Source organism: Lutra lutra, chromosome 9, assembly GCF_902655055.1.
Source record: "Lutra lutra chromosome 9, mLutLut1.2, whole genome shotgun sequence".
Classification (NCBI taxonomy): domain Eukaryota; kingdom Metazoa; phylum Chordata; class Mammalia; order Carnivora; family Mustelidae; genus Lutra; species Lutra lutra.
This window is the reverse complement of record NC_062286.1, coordinates 76232383-76253956: the sequence shown is the minus strand read 5'-3', so window position 1 is coordinate 76253956 and position 21574 is coordinate 76232383. Positions and strand designations below refer to the sequence as shown.

Below are 21574 nucleotides of genomic sequence, written 5' to 3'. Positions count from 1 at the left end.
AAAAAGAATAGCCTCTGTCCATAGCGGTATAGTGACTCTTTGCATGTGCGGAAAAGTACGCCACATGGTAGCTTATGTGGGGGCTAGTTTCCAACGTCAGTCAGTAATATGGGGAAATTCGAAGTAGAAATATCTTTGAGAACCCCTCCACAGGTCTCACACTAACATGCTGTCTAGCGACACGGCTAGTTTTGCCCAGTGCAAGACAAATCTGGTTGAGCTCAGAGGAAGTTAGAGCTTAGGGTCATAGGAAAACAACAACAACAACACCTCTTTAAAGACTAGAGTCACACTCAGAGTGGCAAGGGCCTTCCGGTGGGAGGGCCATCAGGGGATAGCAGAGCTGCACCACGCTTGCACAAACTTCCCAGATATCCACTCGCTGGACAGAAGACAGTAGCATCTGTCTCACTAAATGATTCGCTCTCTGGTCCAGTGTACACTGCTGATTGTTGGACACTGTTGAGGTGAGCTTGCGACAAGGCTCTGTGTGTCGTCTCATCCACTTCTCCACTCTTACCAACTGGCTTGGAGCTCCCGAGAACAGCGGGCTCTCCGCAAACGAAGGTATGGAGTACAGAAACCCTGCTGACCAGGGCAGCCTTGACGGTAGCCACCTGACTGCTGACAAAGGGGCAGCCCTCCGTTCCAGCAGGCTCCAGGAAGAGTCTCTGGTGTTCTTTACTTGACACTGGTGCTGCTTCTCAGAGGGGAAGGAGGAGAAATCCAGCTCCAGGCACTAGGGGAATTGGTGACCACGCACGGAAGTCAGGGCAGGGGCAGTGGGTTAGGACTGGGCTCGGCCATTCTTCCAGAGTTCAGCCTTTATTAGGGCCAGGGAATGGGTGAGGCTGCGTGTGCACATCCGGGCACCTGCTGGGTCCGTGTCCATGCAGGAGGGGTGTTCTGGTCCGCTCCAGCCTGTGAGCAGGCGTGGGGGCCAGAAGCTCGAGTGGGAACCCGTTCAGACTTCCCCAAGGGTGGGGACGGGCACAGAACTGACTGTGACTCCGCTGAAGAGGAATGGGCTTTCCGACAGGCTGGCGCTGCCAGAGGCAGCAGGAGTGTGGAAAACGTGAGCTGGGGAGGGAAGTGTGTCTGTGGCAAGTGGAGAGGCCTGACAGACTCCCAATGCGTGCTCCAGCATTTCCAGCACCACCTCTCCTTGGGCACAGCAGGCAATGTAACGGGGTACTCTGTCCCTTCCCTTTCCGAGGCTCTGAGGAACCACTTCACTGGACCAGCTGCATCTGTGACTGCTATTCTGGGATGTGGCACCCACTGATGCCCAGGCCTCCATCTCCACACTCTGAGCGGGAGGCCCCAGAGCACAGGCCTTCACAGCCTAGCCACCCCGTGCCCCTCCTGGACTTCACAGGTTAAGAGCAAGGTGACGGTCCCACCACTGGACTCCATCGACAAAGCACTTTTTCTGTGTCAGCCCTGCCCCTCAGCCCCGACCTCCAGCTGGCTGGGTTCGGGCTCAGCCTGTGGCCAACACCCGGGAGCTGGAGGTTGGGTTATGATGACACTGTTCTACACTCACAAGTAATCTTAAGAGGGGCATGTCACTGACCTCTACCCCTGTTTCTAGATTCGTTTTCCCCAAGGGTTGAAAACCGTACTAAGTTACAGTCTGTAGGGTACACTGACATTCTCAGCAGGGGGATGATAAGACAGGCGGATGATCACAGCACCTCTGTAACCGTGAGCCATCCTCAAGGCACCCAGGGGTCGGGGCCCCACCCTGCAGGCAATGCTCTCCCCTGGGCTTGTACTGCTGAACCAGACTGGACCCGTCCAGGCCCTACGAGCTGAGGTCAATGCAGCGAAGGCGAATCGATGCTGAGCTAATGGGAAGGGAAAGGAGTATGTTTTACCTGGGTCAGATTACAGTGTCCTGAGATGGCCACTGACCAGCCTCCCCCACACTGGATAGGATACCCTTTCAATGGATTAACTGTCATGGAGTTACCCCTTTGGCCTCTGCACCAGGCTGCCCTTTCAGAGAACAGAGTGGATGGAGGTTCCCAGCACCTGCCTATGGCAGTTTGGTGGGCCAGTCCTGTGTATCTGACTTGGACTTTCAGCTGGGCTTTTGTAAGCTGGAAGCAGCCTTGGAAGACCAGCTGTTGGTGACCAAGGGCCTTCCCTGCCTTCCAAGGTGAGACCGGGGCCCGTGATGGAGAGTGTCTGCGTAGCCGTGCGGCACAACCCCCTCAAGCTTTTGCCTCTGCTTCCTGGTCGGGTGTTCGGCTCTGGTCCCTCTTTTGCCCTTTTGCCCCCAGAGACCCTCCTGATTCCTCCCTCCCCAGTCTCGTCACCGGGCAGAGGGCTACTGTGTTTGCAATGAGGTGGACATCGCACGGTCCAGCGGGAGAAAGACTGCATGGTTTGAAAGAAGACCTTGAAGCATTCGATGATGGTGATGGGTTTCAAGGAAATCTGAGATTAAGAACAAATGGTGAAAGAAAGACAATCTTTCCCACAGACACTAAAAAGACAGCCCAGGTGTGGGGCCACGTGCAGTGATATCTCCACCCCTCATTTCCAACCTTGGCCAATGTGAGGGCTCTGTGGGTGCCCTGGAGGGGCCCCAGAGCACCTGTTCTCCAAGGAGCGCTAGATCAGGACATCCCTGGAAGTCTGCAGAGCAGTGGGTGACGTGGAGCCAGCTGGCATGGGATGAACTTGAGCTTGGTCAGAAACAGGATGAGGAAGACACTGGGGAGAAGGCAGCCTGCCCTGATGTTCCTCTTGTGGTCCATGTGTCTATGAAGGATTCCATTCCCCCAGTGGAGGAGATGCCCGAACCTTCCCAGATCTTCCTGAGCAGTTAGAAGAGCTTTCTTCCAACCCTATGACTTCCAGAGCCTCCCCAACTGCAGAGGCCAGCGAGCAGCCCGGGTAACCCACCCAGGCATCTCTGCTACCTCACATCTCGGAGAGGGCACCAGAAGGGTCTCCAGGATGTGTTTGCATTTCAAAAAGAGGCTGTGTTCAGGCAGAAAGACCTCCACAGGGCCACAATAAGCAAGTCAGCCCTGAAGCCATCGGCCAGCTCCTCTGGGCCAGTTCTGAGGCCTCTCCGGGGAAACGGGGCCAACAACATGAGGCCCAAGGGAAGAGGAAGGGTGTCCAAATGGCACGTCTGGTGATGTGACTGACCACGCAGCTCTGACGACACTCTGGGACCACGTGGGTTTGCCTTCCTCTCACACAGGGCAAACTGCCTGGTTGAGCTGGAAGTCTGCGTGCCGGGCTTTGTGTTCCCAAGAATTTCAGGTGGCAGATTTACACAGCCATTGTTCTGATGCCCACCTGTGCCCCCCAACCCCCACCATGGCCTCCAGAGAGGATGGATTTGTCCCGGACGACGCACAAGGAGCAGGAAGCCATGGAATCCTGGGGGAAGGGAGAAGGGCGGGGGAGAAAGTGGCGCTTTGCAGGGCGTGGAGTAAATTGGGTGGTTATAAGCCTCTGTCTGCAGTGGCACCTCCCACTTTCCAGGTGGACACCAAGTGCTCATCAGGACAGTTAGAAATAGCTCTTCCAAACCCCACAGGCTCCTCAGCCCCCCTCCCACCTGCATTTGTTTTTCTAAGTGTAATTCTTCCCCTGACTCCTTCTAGAAGGCGGTGTGATTGAAGCTCTGTGTTGGGGAAGAGGCAAGCGGCTTATTACACCAGATGTGGAACTCCGCGGGAAGGGAAAGGGGCAGGAGCAAGGCAGGAGCGAGGCAGGCTGGCACATGCGTGGGGTATTTATAGCTGAGCAAGTGTGGTTTGGTCTGGTTTGGTTTGGCAGGCAATTACTAAACACAGTCGTGGAACAGGTTCTTATGAAAGTGTTGGCCTTCCCTGTGCAGGAACACCCACCTGCCCGCCACAGCAAGGAAAAGGGTCCCTGCACCTCCTGGGGCCCAAAGATTTGTCACCAGAACAGGGGTGCTGGGCTCCCGTGTAACAGCCTGTCCAGGGCTCTAAACACCCTGTTAAATCTTCTCAAAGAATCATCAAGAGAGAGTTTGAATGTAATATAATTTGTAGAACAAGTTTACAATATGCAACACTTTTACAACCTAGACCTAATCACTGTCCACCCAACAATAGTCATTTACATATTGTATGGCTCTGTTCCTAGAGGGCAGGGACAATGGGCATGCAAATTAGTACCCACCCCCCAACCCAGCCCAGTGCACAAAGAGGGCACCCACAAAACAAAATGGGCCATTGTGGAAATTACATGCAAGATTGTGCCTTGCTGGCCATGGGTTGTTATTAGGTAATGGGCCAAAATTGAGGCTTGGAGGTAGACCAGAGAGATTGGGACATGTCCTGGAAGAGGAGGAGCAGGGAGGGCTCTGAGTCACTGAGGGGCAGGAACAGATGTCAGCCCAAGCAGCAGGACCCACCCGTGCCTCGTTCTTCTGTCTCCTGAAGCTGGGAGCAGGGTCAATTACCGGAACGTTCGCCATTCGTGGTGTGATGCCCATATCCATGGGTACTCGTGTGTGGTTGTTCTAGAATCCCTCAGATGGCTTCAGCATGGGGGCTAAGAGCCTGAGTTTGGGAAATTTTTTTTACTCTCCCCAAATGCACACAATTTCAAATACTAATCAGAGAGAATCTTCCATTTTTCTAACTCACAGTGCTTATGGAGTTGAGGATACAGACCACAAACAATAATAAGATGGATAGTTTTGTACAACGAATGGCCCATTATGCTGTATTACCTTTCTAGAATAGGAAATACTTGAATATTTTTTAGCATGAATACACGTTGAGAAGAATGCATCTTTCTCGGCTAATGTTTCGTTTTGTTTTGTTTTACCATTTTGACGGAGGTGTAACTGATAGGGAAAAACCTGTATGTATCTAAGGTGGACAAGTTGAGGGGCTGGAGGGGAGATACACAGTGTCGAAGGAATGGGAAAGGACAGCGAGGAAGGGGAAGTACTCACCTCTCACCGGGCTGACTGGGGTCCAGCGCAGGGCTGCAGGCTCCCAAGCTGTGGAATGTTTCCATGACCTCTTGCAGCGAGGGGCACCACCATCTCTTGTCTCCATCTGTCAGGCCAAGGAGTGCAGAGGGTCAGGGACAGCGGATGGATACAGCACACTACTCCCATGGGAGGGCAGGGTGTGATAGCCCCTGGACAGCTTAGCCCAAGAGGACCTGTTCCTGCCTTGTTGGGCACCGCAGGTGTTTTCTGGAGGAATCCAGCAACCAGGGGTTTTGAGACATGCGTTGGAGCTTTGGGAACTTGGTCGTTCATTCTCCTGTCTTTAAGCTCTGGCCACCTTGAAGTGCAAGGGCCCAGGGATGATGGTGCCCTGACCCGCTCCATCAGGCAGCTGTCGGGGTGCTGAGCTGCCCAGAGTGGAGCCCGATGAAGAGACCTAAACCACAGGCCTCAGAACTGCGAGACGCAGAAGACACAAGTCTCAGCAGCCCCGGGCCCTTCGCCGCTAAGGGCTGAGGCCAGCTCCGGGCTTCGTGCTGACTCGGCGCTGTCCTTGCAGCAACAGCGGGGTGTTGCCAGGTCCAGGATTCCAGCCCAGGGCCCTCCCCACAGCCTAGGACGTGTCTCCGCAGCCAGCCTGAGCTCAAGGTAGCACTGTCTCTTGACTAGTCTGACAAAATATGACCGGTAATCTGACCTCACCAACAGTGAAGGAAAACCCTCCGGACTCGGGGCTTTCTTCTGTCAGACTACTTAAGGACATTTTTCAGAACCAGGAAACTAGAAAAACAAAAACCAGTGTGGAGGATCCTATTTCCCAAAGATGGCTGCAATCCTGTCTGCCTCCCACAGGCTCCTGACCTCTCCACACCCCACCGAAAGGCGGAGTCCACGTCTCCACACCAGTCCTTCCTCTACAGCATCTTACTGATTGATATAGGGGCCTCTCTTCTCTGTCTCCCCATTAGAATGTAAATTCCATGAGGGCAGGGCCCACTCTGCACACGGAGTGCCTGGAGGGTGGGGAGGGAAACTGAAGACCAGCTGGCGACGTCAGAGATATTGACGGATGTCGACTTTGACAGATGAGGCGGAATCAAGAGCTTGGAAATGGGGTGAAATAGGCTGTTAGCAGCAGGTGGTTGCCCTAACCATTCTGGGGGTAAGAGTTCCCTCTGAAAGGCCCACTTCAGTGGGTCCTCCCGTGTGCTGGAACCATTCCAGGAGCCCGGGATAAAAAGGTGGCAGGGTTTAGGCGGGGAAGACCTTGGACCTCAGGGAGCTCACAGTCTAGGAGAGAGGGGAGCCAGGCAGAGAAATAAATACAGGAGAGTGTATTCAAAAGCAAAGCAGGTGAAAGGTGCAGAGCCTACTCAGAGGACCCTACTCCAGTTCACTGGAGGCTGGGGGTGGGGGGTGGGGCGGGGGTGAGGGTGCGGGTGGGAAGGAACATGGCACAGGTCACAGGAAAGGAAGCAGGTAGCCCGCAAAGGGACAAAAACTACCATGGCAGAGAAGCATGGAAGAGTATGGCAGCTCAAGGTGAGAAACAAAGCATCCTCAACACCTGGAGAAGTTGTGGCAACAGTCTGGTATGGCTGTCAGAGGGTCTCTGAACCCGGTCCAAGGCCCTCTCTTCCGCTGGCATCCGGTGTCTCTCTCTTTAGAAATGTATATGGGTCGGGGCTCACCCAACAAGTAATTAGACTCTGGGAGGAGGAAAAACTTTGTGTTTTTTTCCTCTCAGGCAACTTAACAAGTAAGAGTAATGATACCCCTTGCCCGCTTCACAAACGAGCTGAGAAGAATGAAGTCTGCAAAACACAATTGAGATTCCACTAGAGAGAGAGAGAGAGAGAGAGAGCGAGCGCGCGCTGTTTACCAGGCCCCTTGGGGGATTGTGCACGTTCGCACACGCACGTGTGGGCGGGCTGATGAACTTTCCAGGGAGGGAGGATGTGTGTGCAAAGAGAATTGGCCTAGGGTGAGGCCCTGGAGACCCAGCTGGGGTGGGGAGGGGGGACAGCCTGCCAGCAGTGTAGGACCCCAAAGGGTGCTGTGCACGGCTGCCCTCAACCTCCCTCCTCAGCCCGTGCAGGTGCATCTGCTGCTTGTTTAAAGCCCCTTGGGAGCAGAGGCTGCAGGTGCCCGCTCCAAAGGTGGAGCCGAGCACTGTCCCCTTCCCTGCCCCCACCTGGGAAAGGCTCTGCACCACTGCTTGACCCCGGCTGACAGGTGAGGAGAAGTTTCAGAGCAAGGGGCCTGGGCTGCCTCGGGATGTATCAGGCCCCATCAACAGCACTGCAAATTGGTTAAGTGATGAGGACAACGAGGATGACGACAGGTGCCGGAGAGCGCGTAATTAACACTGCTTGTAACTAGGCCATGCTCTCAGCTTCTCCTAAGCACGGAGTGTCCGGAAGGGGGGTTTTCCGGAGAGCTGACACAGAACAGAACTCAGCCAGGCTGCCAGCTCTAGCTCCCTCCCTCTGCTCCTCCACACCCACACCACAGTCCCTGGAGGCCATTCCCCAGGGGAGCAGCGGGGGCCCTGTGCCTTTTTAAAATGCCAGTGCTGGCAGCCCTGAGCTCCCGGGCTCTGCTTAGAGGCTGAGAGTCTGGAAGCAGCCCTCTGGGTGGTTCTCCTGGGATGGAACCCATGCTCTGGGGGAAGGCAGGGGAGGAAAAGCACGGGGCCTAAAATAAAAGTGACTTTTCCATCTGTGCCTCAGAAGAAGCGTTACTTCACGTAACACCACCGCCTCCACTCTCCTGGCACCACTGTCAGGGAATGGGAAAACCACACACACATCCCAAGAACCTCCCTCGGCTTGACGTGCTGGCCCAGCAACTCCCCTCCACAGGCCTCCATCACCCCTTCCCACACAGCAGATCCCGTTCTGGGCCTTAGAGGGTTGATGACAGGGAACAGGGTCTGCACGACTCTGGTCTCTTTCTCCCCCTCCCCGGAACCCCAAATCCAATAGCTAATGAATGTTCAGGGTGGCTGCCTTGGGAGGGCCAACCATCTGCCTGGGTCCCGATTCTTGACGCCATCTTGACCCCACAATTCTCCAGGAGGGGTGTCCCCATCAGCCATAATAGGGAGGTGCTTATTCCTCAGGAAAAGTAAGCAACTACCTCATCAGACTTGAGCCCAGATCCCAACTGGAGCGTGGGCTTCACGACTTTGAGGGGAAGCTTACTATCTGTTGAACATAATCAAACCCAGTTAAGAAGACCCAATTGGCTTTATTAAGCCATTCTGCCATCAGGCAGGACCCCACCTAGCAGGGAGCGGGGAGCTCCAAGGAGTTGAACAAAATGGAAGGGTTTTTATAGGAAGGAAGGTGGGGCAAGAATGTTATTAACGAAAGAAAAGAGGATTGTTCCCTGCAAGGTAACCTTCCCTTAGGGGGAAGGTAGGGGGTCTTGTTATACAGATAGATTACCTCATTGACGTCTATCAGAATATGCCTGACAGACTTACGAGGGTGGGGAGGGAGGCAGAAACTGTAGTTAGGTTAGGTTTTAAGCCCCGGTTTGGGGACTTGGCCTAAGTGTCGCCATCCTGGGTCTGTGGTTTTCTTTTTAACAAGTCTTACATTTTTAAAAAAAAGATTTATTTGTTTATTTGAGAGAGAGAATGGGAGTGAGTGCACATGCTGGAGTGGGGGAGGGCAGAGGGAAAGGAAATCCAAGCAGACTCCGCCCTGAGCACGGAGCCAGGACTCCATCCCATGAGCCATGAGATCAGGACCTGAGCAAAACAGGTTAAGAGTCAGACGCTTAACCGACTGAGCCACCCAGGCGCCCCCTCACCATTTCTTGTCCTCCCAATTGTGGTTACTCAACTTCCCTCTGACCTTCTGTATTTAAATTTACACGTGTCTCAATATCACTGGCTTTAGGCAATCAGCTTCAGCCTGTCATTTAAACTTTTCACTGCTCAGTAAACAGTAACTGGACACCAGGCATTCTTCTAAATGCTGGGGGCCCAGCAGTGAACAAAAGAGACAAAGTCCTGGTCTCATGGAGCTGATGGTTGAGCAGGGAAACCGACAAAACACATGAAGAATAAACACACCAAATGAAGCCAGGTGTTATAAATGGCTGGGAATGAAAGGCAGTTGGGATGCTGTGGGGGTGGAGGCAGGGGGAGCTAGAGACAGAAGGAGGAGCCCTGGGTGCACCCTGAGGCCAGGCCGCCATTCCTTGTTTTTTGGGCCCAGCCAGGAACCCAGGGTGCTAGAGGGGTGCGATGCCCAGGGGTGAGAGGCTAAGGACAGAAAGCAGGAGGCAGACCCACGTGAGACAGGGAAAGAACTTTTTGCTCCTCTCCCTGTTTCTGTTCTTGCTAGGAACTGCAGCCCCACCTTGCACACACCTTAGAGTACAAATAACATAGGTCCTAACTGTAAAGGTCAAGGTGTGCATGATTTCTTTGGAGTTTTCCGGCATAGTCGATAACATCCAAGGAGGGACTGGGTGGGGTCCTCAGGTACCTATTCCAGACTCACAACCTTAGACATCTTGACACTAAGATCCCATGGCTCCTGGGCATAAGTGACTTGTGGAGGACACCTGGACCCTTGTCCTTGTTCTCACCAGTTCCTGGGTTCCTGAGAGTACATGGGCACCATCCTCAATGAAAAGCCCAGAGCCCAAGCAAAGGAAAGACTCTCTCTCCTCTCCCTTCTGAGCCCCTCGCACAACCCATCTGGTATACTCTATGACTGATGCTACTGGATCAACTCTGGTCTCACTTCCTCCTGGCTCACTTTGATTTCTATCCTGTTCAAAGCCAACAACATTCTCCACTGGCCCTGTGGGACCCCCTCTGGGTCCTCGGGCCCTGCCTGCCCTCACCACACCCACCCTGCCTGGAAGCAAGTGGTCTCAGGAGGATGGAGCGATGTGATCGAAGGAATCCCTGTATGTGGTAAATACACAAAATTCCATCAAGTTTGTACTTTAAAAACGTGCGCATCTCATTGGCCCAACTACAATGTAAGCAGGGGAAGGAGCTTGGCATTGTCCTGGGCCTGGCTCTGCCTCTCACCAGGGACAGAAGCATGCCTGGGGCCGCCAGATAAGCTTCAGACCCAGTCGCTCTTCTAGCCTCCCATACCCACTGGCTCCTTCTCCAGATGGCTATACCCACATTCTTTCCAGTCTTCCTTTTGTTCTTTCTGCCATGCAACCCATCCCAATGTCCCCTTCGCTTTCCCTTTCCTACCTGCTCACCCTGAGCTAAGGCCCTCCTGCTGGTGCCCCTACAACCCCATGCCTGCCTTGTTGTAATCCAGCTGACACCCCCCACCCCCACACCCTCACACACACACGCACCCCAAAATCCACCCGCCACACACACACCCTCACACACACATGCATCCCATATCCACCCACTACACACACACACACACACACACACACACACCCTCACACACACATGCACCCCCAAATCCACCCACCATGCACACCTCCCCATAGACACCCATTACACACTCACAGACATATAAACCCACACACCCCTCACCACACACACACACCCCTATACATGCACACCATATACTACAGATACACACAACACCCATCTACACATACACTTGTGCACACCTATACCACACCCATACTATGCACACACCCCCATCTGTACACATACTGCACATATCATGACACACACCAGACATACACACCAGACATACAGTACCCATACACACACACACACACACACACACACACAGAGCACCCATCCAGCTCAACCACACCCCCACCCCGCCCTGACACAGAGTCCTTGTCAGCCCCTGGTACTTTTGTTCATGGGCGTGAGGGTGTGTATAGGGTAGGTGAGGCCTTCCCCAGGCCACCTCTTCTCTCTCCTGCCCTCTGTAACTGACACCACTGCCTGGTGACACCTAACACCATGGAGCATTGCTGGCCCCCCTGTGTAGGACAGACTTGCATTGTGCCAAACCACCGAACCACCAGAGCTGCTAGAACTAGGTTCTGCTGAAAAATAACAAAAAGACCAAAAACAAAACAGAAAACCTACCTGGGCTTAGATAAGCTAGAATTTTATTTCTTTCTGCTGAAAAAGTCTAGAAGCAGGTGGCCCACACTGGTGCAGGGACCTGACTGATCTGTAGGATCTTGGGTGCCCTTCTGCTCTGCCCTTCTCAGCATGTGCCTCTCCTTAAGATCGCCTCATGGTCCAGGATGGCTGCCAGAGGCCCAGCTGTCGTGTCTCTACTCTAGGCAACCAATTCCTCACTTTCCTACCTCAGGATGCACTATTGGGTTATTTTTAATGATACAAGGCCCCCTCAGTATGACTCAGGAAGGCAGGAGCAAACCACCCTCTCACATTTAAAAAGCAAGAATCTGAGACGGATTTAGAGTCAATCAAGAGCTTCCCAGTAATGTCCCTGAATGCATGGCCCTTCAGGATTTCTCTCACTTTGGATTTCTGAACCTGAGATTTCTGGAATATTCCTGATATCTACCTAAAATGAAACAAAAGATACCAAACGCTGACAAGGCTGTGGAGCAACGGGAACTCTCATTTTTGCTGGTGGGAATGCGAAAGAGCCCTTTTGGAAGACCGTCTGGTGGTTTCTTACAAAACTAAAAACACTCTTGCCATACAATCCTGTAATTGTGCTCCTTGGTATTTACCCAAATGAACTGAAAATGTATGCCCACACAGAAAGCCGCACAGGAATGTTTACGGCAGCTTTACTCGTAGTTGTCAAAAACTGGAAACTACAAAATATCCTTCAGTAGGTGAATGGCTAAGCAAACCGTGGTACATTCAGGCCGTGGATTACTACCGAGTGGCAAGAAGAAATAAGCTCGGAAGCCACGAAGAGGCACGGAGAAACCTCCAATACATATTGCTAAGGGAAAGGAGCCTGTCCCAAAAGTCCACATACTGCATGATTCTAGCTAGATGACGTTCTGGAAAAGGAAAACTCTAGAGACCACTAAGAGATCCGGGGCTAACAGGGTTTGGACGGGGAGGGGAAGGAATGAACAGGGGGAGCACAGAGGATGTTCAGAGCAGCGAGACTACTCTGTATGATACAGGAATGATGGACACACGTCATACATTTACCAAAACCCACAGAATGTACACACACAGAGTGAACACTAATATTATTTAGATTTACTTATTTGAGACAGAGAGAGAGAGAGAGAGAGCAGGGGAAGGGGCAGAGGGACAAGCAGGCTCTCTGCTGTACATGGAGCCCAGCGCATGTGGGACTTGATCTCAGGACCTTGAGATCATGACCTGAGCCGAAATCAAAAGTTGAACGCTTGACTGCCGAAGCCACCGAAGCGCTCCAGAGTAAACCCTAATTTCAACAATAGCCTTCAGTTAATGATAATGTATCAATAGTGCCTCATCAATCCTAACACCGTACAAATGCAAGATGTCAATAGAAGAAACTAGTGTGCGCTGGGGGCGGTGCTGGTAGGCCGAGGGAGTCATAAGGAACTGCTTTCTGATCAAATATTCTATAAGCCTAAAACTGTTCTAAAACAACAGCAACTGGGGCACCTAGGTGGCACAGTGTGTTGAGCATCTGACTCATGGTTTCAGCTTGGGTCTGATCTCTGGGTTGTGGGATCAAACCCCGTGTTGGGCTCTGTGCTCAGCCTGGAGTTCGCTTGGGATTCTCCCTCTCCTTCTGCACCTCCTGCTCATGCTCACTTTCTCCTAAATAAATAAATCTTTAAACAACAACAACAAAAATAAGGAACTCTTGAGAAAAGGGAACAGCGGAAAAGGTCTCCCTCCCACTACAGCAGTGTTGGTGGCCCCTCCCCGCCATCTAAGGGATCTTAGATGGGGTTCGCTGCATTCTGGGTCAAGGACTCAGCTGAGAACTGAATGCAGTGGTTCTCAGACTTGTGCACACATTCTGGAATCTCTTTGGGAGCAGCTTCACAAGCTATTGTCAGCTGTCCCCCACAGTGCCCCACTACTGTGGTTTAATTAGCCTAGCTTGGGCTCTAGAATTAAAAAAGAAATCCCAAGGGATTCTGAAATGCAGCTACATTGGGAAACTACTGAGCTAATGAAAGCCGTGGCCCTCACTCCAGAACGGCACACAGGGACCCAGCCACACATGCTCTGGGGGATGACTGGGGTGGGATGGGCGTGGGGAGGAGCCCAGGGAAGGCAGCCCCAGCTCCCCGCACACCCACAGCTTTCAGCCTTGCTCTCAAGGTGCAGGAGCTCAGAGGTCCTCAGCCCCCCTGTTTACTGCAATCATCTGGGGGAGGTTTTAAAATGCCCCTCCCTGGGCTATACTCCAGGCCAGTCTCCGAGGGCAGGACCCCAGCCTTGGTCCTTTTTAAAGCTTAGATACAGCTGAAAACTGGGGCTAGAGGCTGTGTCCTAGTGGAGCCATGGAGATTTTTGATCAGGGTCTGAGAGACTAACATGAAGAAGTGCTCACCATATTACTGCGTGAGGTTTATGCACTTGGCCAAAGTCCTCATAACCTGGCTCTCTCTCTGCCTGACTGCACATGAGAAGCACCTGGGAGCTTTAAAAGTTCATGCCAGAGGGCACCTTGGTGGCTCAGTGGGTTAAGCTTCTGCCTTCGTCTCAGATCATGGTCTCAGAGTCCTGGGATCGAGCCCCACATCGGGCTCCCTGCTCAGCTTGCCTCTCTCTGCTCAGCTTGCCTCCCCCTCTCTCTGCTTGCCTCTCTGCCTGCTTGTGATCTTGATCTCTCTCTCTCTGTCAAATTTAAAAAAAAAAAAAAAAAAAGTTCATGCCAGGCACTGTCGTCACCGTGTTGGAGGTGCTGACCCACCTGGCAGAGACATGAGGGAGACGCTGGCTGGGCTGGGGTATCACACACACACCTGTTCCTCACAGGGCCAGCAGATCCCGCTTTCTGACCTTGGACAGCTGGACAGCATGTCTGGAGTCTGGCCCGCGCACACAGCTTCAAAGTTGCCTGACAGCACAGGATCAGTGGGGCTGGTGGGAAAAGATGTTGATGTCTCGCTGCGGACAAGGCACACATTCCCGACACTCAACTGCACATCCAAAGAATACAGCCCGAGTCTACTGCATCCCGGCTGCTGGAGCCACCAGGAACTCAAGAGAAGGTAAAACGAAGGCAAGCAAAGCCACAGGCCCTGCACTCTAGAGCACAGACAGCAAGACAAAGAAGAAGATAAAGTGATAAATGAGCTAGAACCGGGGGTCCGCGTCCCCCAGGAGGCTGTGGGTCATGAAAATTGTGTGAAGCTTGGGCTTTCCAGCCCCCTGGTTAGGAAAAGGGAAAATCACAGTATCTACTTGGAGGCTTTTGCTGTGGTGATTAAATGAGATAGGCTGGGCCCGGCACTCAGGTCTGGCACAAGCTCTCTAGAAACGTGAGCTATTATTTTCAAGGAAACAACTTTTACGATCACTACAGACAATAATATGTTTTTGAAATGAGGATCAATTCTGAAGTTGAATTACTGTTATTGTCACGTTCCAACTGGAGACTTTGAAGGGGCTGGGCCCAGCAAATGACAGCTCTGAGGGGGCCGGGCTCTCCAAGGTGGTCCTCACAGGGTTTGCCCGCTCCTTTGGGTCTGCACCGTGTTCTCGCAGTACCAGTGTGGGGATTAAGAGTGTAGCTGGATCCCAGCTTGCCTCCTTGGCCCAGGGAGAGAGGCACCTGCTCTGTGAAGTGAGGAGTGAAGGTCACCCTCACATGAACGGAGGGCTTGGGCTCTGGGCCCCGTACAGGAGTGCTCCTTGCACGTGGATGGCCACCACTGCTACCATGGGACATGGGATCCCAGGCTGTGTGGAGCCCAAGGGGCAGCTGTTCTCAGCAGGGCCTCTATCCTGGGAGGCTGCCGGACGCTCTGGATGGGTTGCTCCAACCACCCAGAGGGAAACTCTCCCCTGCACCATGAGAGGCAGGTCAGGGGAAGTGAGGACAACCCCTAATGAGAGACAGTGAAGGGCGCAAAGTGTCAACCGAATAGATAGACTAAGGGATTTTTGACTGCTTAGAAACCACCTGAGAAAAGACAAACAAAAACCAATCATCTGAGAATACAGTGAGATAGGAACGGCCAAAACAAAACTAGAGGAACTAAGACGAGGGAAGAGCCAGTGCCTGGGTGGCTCAGTCATTAAGTGTCTGCTTTCGGCTCTGGTAATGATCCCAGGGTCCTGGGATCAAGCTTCACATCAGGCTCCCTGCTCCACGGGAAGCCTGCTTCTCCCTTTCCCACACCCCCTGCTTGTGTTCCCTCTCTTGCTGCATCTCTGTCAGATAAATAAATAAAGTCTTTATTTAAAAAAAAAAAAAAAGAAGAAGAAGAGGGAGCAGAGTATTTGTGCTGCTTGGCTCCTTTGGTTTATCTAGCCATCTCTGAGTCATGTAGAAATACATTTTTGCCCTGCTAATAGCTATCATATTTCGAGTATCCATTCTACACCCAGTGCTCCACCTCTGTTCTTGCTGCCGACCCTGAAAACTCTGAAATTCTGAGTGCTCAGTGCTGGCCCTTTGAAGGAGGACTTGGTCAGTCGGACAGCCAAGTTCCTTCCGTGTCCTGATGCTGCTGCATGCTGCTGTAGGGGTCTTCCCAAGGGAGTGACTGTCAGACATCCTGTATCCACGTCATCCACCCCATCCTATGCTCTGTCACCCGTCGTGCATCCCCAGGTTCCCACATTATGTCAAAATTCCCAGGAAGGCATCAGCCTGCAGCTCCAATCAATGAATGCTTCTGCTGCTCTCCAAATCTTTTTTTTTTTTTAAGATTTTATTTATTTATTTGACAGAGTGGGAGAGAGAGCATAAGGAGGCCAAGAAACAGGCAGAGAGAGAGGGGGAAGCAGGCTCCCTGCTGAGCAGAGAGCCCAAAACGGGACTCGATCCCAGGACCCTGAGATCATGACCTGAGCCAAGGGCAGAGGCTCAAACTACTGAGCTACCCAGGCGCCCCTCCAAAACTTTTTTGATGGTACATATCCATCATTAAATTTTTTTAAATGTATACCTCTAACAAATACACATTTATAAGCTCTACAAATGTACCTTGATGCTAATATGCCATGTTTGTGATATAACATGTTAAAAAGTGAATTTAAAAAAGATGAGCTAATGGGGCGCCTGTCTGGCTCAATCGGTGGAGCACGTAACTCCTGATCTCATGACTGTGAGTTCGAGCCCTATGCTGGGTGTGGAGATTACTTTAAAATAAAATCTTAAAAAAAAAAAAAAAAAAAAAAAAGGAGAGGATGAGCTACTTTTTTTTTTTTTTTTAAGATTTTTTTTTTTTCCTTTTTTTGACAGAGAGAGATCACAAGTAGACGGAGAGGAAGGCAGAGAGAGAGAGAGAGAGGGAAGCAGGCTTCTTGCTGAGCAGAGAGCCCGATGTGGGACTCGATCCTAGGACCCTGAGATCATGACCTGAGCCGAAGGCAGCGGCTTAACCCACTGAGCCACCCAGGCGCCCCGAGGATGAGCTACTTTTGACACACAAATAAAAAAAGGATGAGGGGCACCTGGGTGCTGATCTGCTTAGGTCATAATCCCAGGGTCCTGGGATCGAGCCCTGCATTGGGCTCCCTGCTCAGCAGGAAACCTGCTCTTCCCTCTCCCTCTGCCCTGCTTGTGTTCCCACTCTCCCTGTGTCTCTCTCTCTGTCAAATAATAAATAAAATTTAAAAAAAATAAAAAGAAAAGTAAAAAATTTAAAAAATTTAAAAAGGATGAGCTACTATGATTTCCACCTTAAAATACTGGGGGAAAATTGAGCACATCAAACCCCAAATAAGCAGAATTTGAAAGGAAATAAAGATAAGAGCACAAATCAATAAAACAGAAAACAGAAAAACTCGATGAAACCAAAAGCTGGTTCTCTGGGATCAATAAAGTTGATAAACCTGAAACCCAACTGATCTGACTGAAGAAGAAAGAAACACACGTTATTACCAGTATCAGAATGAGAAAGAGATCATCATCACTGATCCAACAGACGTTAAAAAGATAGTAAGGGAATATTATGAACAAATCTATGCTGATAAATTTGACAACTCAGGTGAAATGGACCAAACTAAAATCTCACTCAAGAAGAAAAAGATAATATAAATAGCCATATGTCTATTTTTAACAACTAGATTTGTAAATTAAAATCTTCCCATAAAGAAAACTCAATGCCCAAATGGTTTTACTGGCTAATTTTTACCAAACACTTAAGGAAGAAATAATACCAGTTCTAAATAAACTCTTCCAGAATATTGAAGAAGAAGAAATACTTCCAAACACATTCTATGAAGCCGGTATTCCTGACACCAAAACAGAAAGAGAAAACTATAGACTAATATCCTTCGTGAACATAAACATTAAGAGTTCTCAATAAAAAGTTACCAGATTGAATCCAGCAATATATACAAAATTAATACCAAGTAGGATTTAGTCCAGAATACAAGGATGATTAAACAAACATTCAAAAATCAGTCAGTGTAATTCACCAAATTAAGGGACTGAAGAAGAAAAACCATACAAGCATTTCAAAATCTAACATCCATCCCTGATAAAAGTTCTCAATGAAGTAGGGGTTTATCAAGGATATAGCATACAAGATCAATATGCAAATATCAATTATACCTCAGTACACTATCAACAAACAATTTGAAAATGAAATTAAGAATATGATTCATTTTTTATTTTTATTTTTATTTTTTTTAAAGATTTTATTTATTGGGCGCCTGGGTGGCTCAGTGGGTTGAGCCGCTGCCTTCGGCTCGGGTCATGATCTCAGGGTCCTGGGATCGAGGCCCGCATCGGGCTCTCTGCTCGGCAGGGAGCCTGCTTCCCTCTCTCTCTCTGTCTCTCTGCCTCTCTGTCTACTTGTGATCTCTGTCAAATAAATAAATAAAATCTTTAAAAAAAAAAAAGATTTTATTTATTTATTTGACAGAGAGAAATCACAAGTAGGCAGAGAGGCAGGCAGAGAGAGAGAGGAGGAAGAAGGCTCCCTGCCGAGCAGAAAGCCCGATGTGGGGCTTGAACCCAGGACCTGGGATCATGACCCGAGCCGAAGGCAGCGGCCCAACCCACTGAGCCACCCAGGCGCCCCGAGAATATGATTCATTTTTTAAAAAGAGTTTATTTATTTGTCAGAGAGAGAGAGCGAGTACACATTAAGCAAGTGGAGACGCAGGCAGAGGGAGAAGCACGCTCCCTGCTGACACAAGGACTCCATCCCAGGACCCTGGGATCATGACCTGAGCCAAACGCAGAAACTTAACCAACTGAGCCACCGAGGCGACACTTCACAAATACTTCTTAAATATGGCACTAAAAGCACCCACTATAAAATATCGGTGGGGCACCTGACTGGCTCAGTCAGAAGAGCAGGCAAATTTTGATCTTGGGGGTCATATGTTCAAGCCCCACTTGGGTGCAGAGATTCCTAAAACAAAAATAAGTAAGCTTTAAAAAAAATTTAAACATTTACCCTATGACCCAGCCTATCCACTCATAGTTATTTACCCCAAGGGGAAAGAAAGCATATGTATACACAAAGACCTGCACAAGAATGTTTATAGCAGATTTTAATAGTCCCCGAACTGAAAACAAAACAAACCCAAACTGTCATTAGGGATAGGATATCCATACAGTGAAATAGGGCTCAGCTATGAAAAGGAATAAAGTACTGATACACACAAAAACATTGATGGATTTCAAAACAATTTTTATCCTGAGTTAAAGAAGCCAGACCCCCTCCCCCAAAAAAGAGTACCTGCTGTGTGATTCCATTTATATAAAATTCTAGAGAATGCAAACTGATCTGCAGAAACAGAAAGTAGATTAGCGGTTTCCTACAGACAAAGGGGGAACGAGAGAGAAATTAATTACAAAGAGGCACAAGAAAACAACGAGGGCAACCGACATCATTATCTGGATGATGATGACAGTTTTATGGATATATACATATGTCAAGTGTATGAACTGCATGCTTTAAATGTGTACGGGTTAATGTATGTCAATTACACACCTCAATAAAACTTTAAAAAAAAAAAGATGGGCTAAAATGTAAATACAAGTGTTAATGCTTCTTCCTGCATCTGATGGTTCATCCCACCTCAAAGGTCCTCCACCCTGGAGACTCTGGTCTAGAAAATCCTGTATGTAGGCTGTGATCTCTCCTGACATCCAGGGGAGAGAGCTGGGAAAGTCCTAGATTAACCCTTGGCTGGAGGTAACTTCAGATGAATACCAACGTGTTGGAAGAAATACGGTGTAAGTAAATCCATAAATACAAAAACATGGATTATGTGGATTGTGGAGTGTATGTATATTATGTGGCTTTTGATCCTGAAAATCATCACAAGAAATGATTCTTTTTTTAAAGATTTTTTTTTTTTTTTTTTTTTTTTGACAGAGAGAGAGATCACAAGTAGACGGAGAGGCAGGCAGAGAGAGAGAGAGAGAGAGGGAAGCAGGCTTCCTGCTGAGCAGAGAGCCCGATGTGGGACTCAATCCCAGGACCCTGAGATCATGACCTGAGCCGAAGGCAGCGGCTTAACCCACTGAGCCACCCAGGCGCCCCACAAGAAATGATTCTTAATAATAACTCTCTGGGGAGAGGAAGTGCCACAGGGACTGGGTGTGCAGGAAGGTTTTCACTTTTCATTTTGTACCTGTCTCTAACATTTGAATTTTCTGCACCTGATACAGAGAATACTTTAAGATAATAACAGGGGTTACCTAGCTAGTGAGGTTATTGGTCTTGGTTTTGTTTTAACTCTTTTTACAAGCAGCAATCTTATAATTATTATCTGAAAGGGAATAAGGAAGGAGGGTAGAGAAGGAGGGAGACAGAATACAAGCAAGAAAAGAAAGTGACCCACAGAACAGGGGCCTGTCCCAGGGAGCCCCGAGGCCCCAATGTCTATAATGCTGAAACCCCAGGAACAAAGGGGAAAAAGCATGGTGATCACGTGAGGAAGAACAAAGTGTCCAAAGATACTGCTCATGAAAATGAAACTGATTTGTTCTGAGAACTAAATTTTTCACCCACTTAAAAAATATCCAAAGAATGTACTGGCCAGGGTCATTTTATTTTGTTATATTCTTCCCCTCCCACACAAATATTATAGAAGCTGGTAGGGAATGGAATGGGTAGGTAAAATGAACAACACTGTCTTGGAAGCTGACGGGACAGAACCTACGCATGTTTTACTCCCTCTCTAAAGTGTTTTGATCTCATTGATGGAGCTCCCTTTCTCCAGGCACTGCTGCCTATTCAGTGTGCTTGGCAGACTGACTGGCCAGTCCTATATTGGCACGGCCAAAGCATGTTTGCTAAAGAAACATGAGGTCATTTCTTTCAAGCAATTAGTTGCACAAGAACATGTTTGCTTTCAAAACCAAATTCTGTCATTAAAAAAATGATTAGAGCTAATAAACGAGTTCAGCAAGGTTGCAGAATACAAGGGCTGTATACAAAAATCTGTTCTCTTTCTACACACCAGCAAGGAACAATCTGAAACAAAAATTAAGAAAATAATTCAATTTACAATAGCATCAAAAATAAAAAGGGGTGCCTGGGTGGCTCAGTTGGTTAAGCATCTGCCTTTGGCTGAGATCATGATCTTGAGGTCCTAGGAATGAGCCCTATATTGGGCTCCTTGCTTAGTGGGGAGTCAGCTTCTCCGTCTGCTCCTCCCCTTCGCTTGTGTTCTCTATTTCTCAAATAAATAAATAAATAATCTTTAAAAAAATAATAAAATACTTAGGAATAAATGTAACAAAATAAGTATAAGACTTATTTTGAAAACCACAAAACAGTTTTGGAAGAAATGAAAGAAGATCTAAGTAAATGGAAAGGTATCCCATATTCATGGATTAGTAGACTCAATATTATTAAGATGGCAGTAATACTCAAAGTTATCTACAGATTCAACATAATCACTATCAAAACCCCAGCTGTCATTTTGCAGAGGTTGATAAACCATCCTAAAATCAATATGGAAACACAAGAGACCCAGAATAGCCAAAATAATTTTGAAAAGAGGAAAGCTGGAAGACTCACACTTCCAATTTCAATACTGCAAGCTGCAGTGAACAAGAATTTGGGGTACTGGGCACCTGGGTGGCTGTCTATTAAGTGCCTGATCTGAATTTGGCTCAGGTCATGATCTCAGGGTAGTGAGAAAGAGCTCCACACTGGGCCCCATACTGAATGTGGAGCCAGCTTAAGATTCTCTCTCCCTGGATAGGGGGATGGGGTAATTGGCTGATGGGCATTAAGGGGCACATGTGATGTGATGAGCACTGGGTGTTATATGCAACTAATGAATCACTGAACACTACATCAAAAACTAATGATGTACTTTACGTTGGCTAATTGAATTTGAACAACAACAAAAAAGAAAGTTGCATTCTAAACAGAAAAAAAAAAATTCTATTTCCCGCTCCCTCTGCCCCTCTCACCCTAGCTCGTACACACTCTCTCTCTTTCTCAAATAAATAAATAAAAAATATTTTTTAAAAAAAATCAGTGGAATGGAACGGAGAATCTAGAAATAAACTCATACATCTATGGTCAATTGATTTT

At 49.2% G+C, this 21574-nt stretch overlaps 1 protein-coding gene across 10 annotated transcripts in view; it reads right to left on the bottom strand.

Moving 5' to 3' along the window:
- Positions 1-21574, bottom strand: part of FAM178B (family with sequence similarity 178 member B) — a 114346-nt gene that overhangs the window by 44539 nt on the left and 48233 nt on the right. For all 10 annotated transcript variants that reach the window (XM_047745990.1, XM_047745989.1, XM_047745991.1 and 7 more), the window contains one exon: positions 4964-5069. In XM_047745990.1, the coding sequence (XP_047601946.1) occupies positions 4964-5069 (106 nt within the window). The remainder of the gene's footprint in view (positions 1-4963; positions 5070-21574) is intronic.